Source organism: Colobus angolensis, unplaced genomic scaffold, assembly GCF_000951035.1.
Source record: "Colobus angolensis palliatus isolate OR3802 unplaced genomic scaffold, Cang.pa_1.0 Scaffold2, whole genome shotgun sequence".
Taxonomy (NCBI): domain Eukaryota; kingdom Metazoa; phylum Chordata; class Mammalia; order Primates; family Cercopithecidae; genus Colobus; species Colobus angolensis.
The window spans coordinates 10,099,450-10,104,444 of NW_012115154.1; the positions used below are offsets into that span (position 1 = coordinate 10,099,450).

The 4,995-nt window shown below is 39.6% G+C and overlaps 1 protein-coding gene across 1 annotated transcript; it reads left to right on the top strand.

Annotated features, from left to right (window-relative positions):
• Nucleotides 1–756: 756 nt before the first annotated feature.
• On the top strand, nucleotides 757–1,738 carry LOC105511196 (taste receptor type 2 member 4). The gene has a single exon (XM_011941311.1). It carries the CDS (start codon nucleotides 798–800, stop codon nucleotides 1,695–1,697), a length of 900 nt encoding a protein of 299 aa, XP_011796701.1. The 5' UTR covers nucleotides 757–797; the 3' UTR covers nucleotides 1,698–1,738.
• Nucleotides 1,739–4,995: the final 3,257 nt, after the last annotated feature.

The following is a 4,995-nucleotide window of genomic DNA, read 5'->3' on the forward strand; positions in this document are numbered from 1 at the left end:
TAAACCCAGATTTATAAAGGAAACACCTACAAGGGTTGACTTAATTTTTTCTAAGAAAAACCAGAACATAGCAAATGGTTATGGCACAAATCTATGTATGTAGATAGAGAATGCAAAGCAAAGGGCATCAGAAAGGATGGGATTCATTGAGAAAGGTTTTTTCAAGGAGATATTGGGTCTTTGAACTTGATCTATTAGATCCCTATAAATCACTGTAGGTGAGTCACTAAGGTTGAAAGAGTGGCAGTGGCATGGCCAGAATTACAGTTGGAGAAACTGGTTGTGGCAGCAACAGATTAGAGGAGAGAGAAAAATTGGATTCTGGTCATCCATGAATATGAGGCTAGAAGGTGGGTGGGTAGGAGTGAGGAATGAGGATTTCCACCATATTCTGGCATTTTTATGAAGAAAAACTTTACCGTAAAACAGTGACAGAAACATTGCTGGACTCGAGCTCTCCAATTTGGATTCTAAGTTTTTGGAGCCTGTTGTGACTCCTCCCTCTCACCCTCCTGCTCTTGGAGGATTGGACTCCCAGGATCACCTAGGCTCGCTGTAATTAGGCATGTCTAGGGAGAACAGGATACAAATGAAGGAATAGTAATGCAATCCTTGGAAGATTTGCATCTCAGTAAAAGCAGCTGGCCCTTAGATCATGGATGGCTCATTTGCCACGCTGGGGAAAAATTAAAAAGGAGATGTCCTTCTGGCAGGATACTGGTGTCTGCTTATACATTTTGGTATTTCTCCTGCCTCCACTATCAGCACCACAACTGCTGAATCCTCAATGAGTAAAGATGCTTCGGTTATTCTATTTCTCTGCTACTATTGCCTCAGTTATTTTAAATTTTGTAGGAATCATTGTGAGTCTGTTTATTACAGTGGTCAATTACAAAACTTGGGTCAAAAGCCATAGAATCTCCTCTTCTGAAAGGATCCTGTTCAGCTTGAGCATCACCAGGTTTCTTATGCTGGGACTATTTCTGGTGAACACCATCTATTTCGTCTCTTCAAATAAGGAAAGGTCAGTCTACCTGTCTGCTTTTTTCGTGTTGTGTTTCATGTTTTTGGACTCAAGCAGTCTCTGGTTTGTGACCTTGCTCAACAGCTTGTACTGTGTGAAGATTACCAACTTCCAACACTCAGTGTTTCTCCTGCTGAAGCGGAATATCTCCCCAAAGATCCCCAGACTGCTGCTGGCCTGTGTGCTGATTTCTGCTTTCACCACTTGCCTGTATATCACGCTTAGCCAGACATCACCTTTTCCTGAACTTGTGACTGAGAGAAATAGCACATCATTTAATATCAGTGACGGCATCTTGTCTTTAGTGGTTTCTTTTGTCTTGAGCTCATCTCTCCAGTTCATCATTAATGTGACTTCTGCTTCCTTGCTAATATACTCCTTGAGGAGACATATACAGAAGATGCAGAAAAATGCCACTGGTTTCTGGAATCCCCAGACGGAAGCTCATGTAGGTGCTATGAAGCTGATGGTCTATTTCCTCATCCTCTACGTTCCATATTCAGTTGCTACACTGGTCCAGTATCTCCCCTTTTATGCAGGGATGGATATGGGGACCAAATCCATTTGTCTGATTTTTGCCACCCTTTACTCTCCAGGACATTCTGTTCTCATTATTATCACACATCCTAAACTGAAAACAACAGCAAAGAAGATTCTTTGTTTCAAAAAATAGTGGAATTTCAGTAAACAATACCTAGATTCACCTGATGGTTTGGGGGCAAGGTTTTCTGTTGGCAGTTTTCCCAATGGTCTGAGGAATTCAGTTTTGTGATTGCTGATCTGACTCTTAGGCTTTTGAGTGCCTGAATTTCAGCTCACTCTGTAATTGTTTTTGGTATGTAAGTATTTTAAAATAAGGCACATTCTCTAAGAAACTTTTTTGAGGCATTATTTATCACGTGTTTTGCATGGCCATTGAATCCATGGATAATGGAAATCATCACATTGTTTCATTGTCTATTAGATTATAATGGGAAATTCTTCCACATAGAGAATACATTGGGGTGCACATGATGAGTTAAATGTTTGTGGTTTAGCTGCGGAGCCCTGAGTAAGGGCTCAGCAGTGGATAGGTGGTCACTGGGAGCCACTAGACTGACTGAAAGCAGAGGAACTGGGGGCAGTACAAAGAGAAAAGGAAAAAAGGTTTCAGAGAGAAAAGAAGGAAAGAGAAAGGTGAAAAGAACACTGTGGGACAAGACAGAAAAAGTGTCCTCACACTTGCTGGGTAACAGTAACTGAACTATACCAAGAAACCCTAAGGTTTCTAGGCTTGTTCTGGAAAAGAGGATATTGCCAGAGTTGGTAAGTAGAGGGAAGTGATTAGTATTTAAGAAACTGAATCAAGAATGGTTCCAAAAATCTTAAAATCCAGGGGAGCCAGCCTAAGGTCAAAGGCAAGTGCTAGATAATGAAATTAATACCATATGAGTACAAATTTACAAAATACTGTACCTCACCATAGGATATGGAACTCAGTGGAAAGCCAAAGAAGCACTGGACAGGTAGGGGGAGTGCTTGACTTGTGGTGAACTTATTTCATCTGTTTCTGCATTTGTGCATAGCACAGTTCTTCTGCAGAATGTTTGTTGTTTCTATGGTTGGGACAATAGGACTACGGCTCCAAAAGAGCAAGAGTCTGAAGATGGGATGTTGACAAGCTTTGGAATGTGAATTGGGGAATCATAATTTGTATTTATTTAGGGCTTTTTTGGTGTTCATAAAATGCTTATGTAATATTTACATATGTCAAATAAATCTTAAAATTTTATAAATTACATGACTTTTCTCATTCTGATTACCAGAATCTTGACTGCAATATTCAGTAAAAATTACCCAAGCCAATATTTTGTGCTATGAAACCTGGAGGTATTCATCATGTTAAATCCTAAGAGAGATAAAAGGATTACTGAGAGTGATTAAATGCACGCTGTGTCTTAAGAACTCTAAATGAGTGGCAGACACCCTCATTGGTGCCTCAGTATCTGTTCTTTCTCCTCTCTTCCATAGTAATCAAATCGTTAGCTGTTCAGAATTTTGGCAGCAAATTCCATTATTGCCATGATATGAGCAGAAAAGATGTATATAATTTCTAGGTGGTGCTTCAGAGCAGTCCTGCCTTCCCTTCTTTAATCTTTTCTTCATTACTCCCTCCATGAGCTGGAATGCTGACGTCATGATTGTCTATCTTGGACAATGCAGATGAGGTGCATGCTTGCGATAGTGGAGTAATTCTCCATCCTAGAGCTGGCTCCATGTTTCTTGACACTGTGGACTTGTCACACCAGCTCTGGACTGCTCAAGCCTGAACTCTGGGGCTGTTTATGAGAACTCAGTGTCTCCATTCTTTCAGGTGCTGGATTTTTGGTCTCTGTTGCCTTAGTCAAATCACCTATGCTATACCTTAAATCTATACAATACTAGATTCATCTTTATGATGAAATAGTATGTAGTTACCATCTTATAGTCAAAGAACATTTTTATATGATCTACTACGTGAAATTGAAATAAAACCTGTACGCGTGGTATAATACCTTTTTTTTTGGTAAAAATGTGTACATATGAAGAAAAGTCTAAAAGGAAATGTATAAAAATATAAACAGTAATTATTTTAGGTGGGAGGAATCAAGTAATCTTTTTGTATATTTCAAGTTTTCTACAATGAACATTTTTTATAATAAAAAAATGTTTAAATATATAACATACATACAGTCTATCTATCTGTCTGTCTGTCCGTCCATCCGTCCGTCCATCCACCCACCCACGCACCTAAAAGACAGAGAGGGAGTTCGGAGGTCAACATCCAGTTTGTCCTCGCTAAGAAAGGTAAGTGAATTGTCTTGCTTTGCCTGGATTCTTTTTATTGTATTGGCAAATTGGTATCTGCCAATTTGTTTCCTGTTTGTCCTACACTGTCTCCAATTTTCCCCTCTCTGGGTTGCATATGTTGTCTTTGTGTTAGGACTGTTTTTGCTGTCTGAAGAAAGTCTTCAGTCTTTGCTTAGGCACTTACCCAAAGTCCCCCTTGGGCACAGTTCCAAGTCTTTGCTATTGTGAACAGTGCTGCAGTAAACATACATGTGCGTATGTCTTTATAGCAGCATGTTTTATAATCCTTTGGGTATATACCCGGTAATGGGATGGCTGGGTCAAATGGCATTTCTAGTTCTAGATCCTTGAGGAATCGCCACACTGGCTTCCACAATGGTTGAACTAGTTTACAGTCCCACCAACAGTGTAAAAGTGTTCCTGTTTCTCCACATCCTCTCCAGCACCTGTTGTTTCCTGACTTTTTAATGATGGCCATTCTAACTGGTGTGAGATGCTATCTCATTGTGGTTTTGATTTGCTTTTCTCTGATGGCCAATGATGATGAGCATTTTTTCATGTGTCTGTTGGCTGCATACACGTCTTCTTTTTGAGAAGCGTCTGTTCATATCCTTTGCCCACTTTTTGATAGGGTTGTTTTTTTTCTTGCAAATTTGTTTGAGTTCTTTGTAGGTTCTGGATATTAGCCCTTTGTCAGATGGGTAGATTGCAAAAAGTTTCTCCAATTCTGTAGGTTGCCTGTTCACTCTGATGGTAGTTTCTTTTGCTGTGCAGAAGCTCTTTAGTTTAATTAGACCCCATTTCTCAATTTTGGCTTTTGTTGCCTTTGCTTTTGGTGTTTTAGACATGAAGTCCTTGCCCATGCCTATGTCTGAATGGTATTGCCTATGTTTTCTCCTAGGGTTTTTATGATTTTATGTCTTACATTTAAGTCTTTAATCCATCTTGAATTAATTTTTGTATAAGGTATAAGGAAGGGATCCACTTTCAGCTTTCTGCATATGGCTAGCCAGTTTTCCCGGCATCATTTATTAAACAGGGAATCCTTTCCCCATTTCTTGTGTTTGTCAGGTTTGTCAAAGATCAGATGGTTGTAGATGTGTGGTATTATTTCTGAGGGCTCTGTTCTGTTCCATTGGTCT

Coding starts and splice junctions, on each gene's coding strand:
- LOC105511196 (XM_011941311.1), top strand. CDS start 798: ATGCTTCGGTTATTCTATTTCTCTGCTACTATTGCCTCAGTTATTTTA.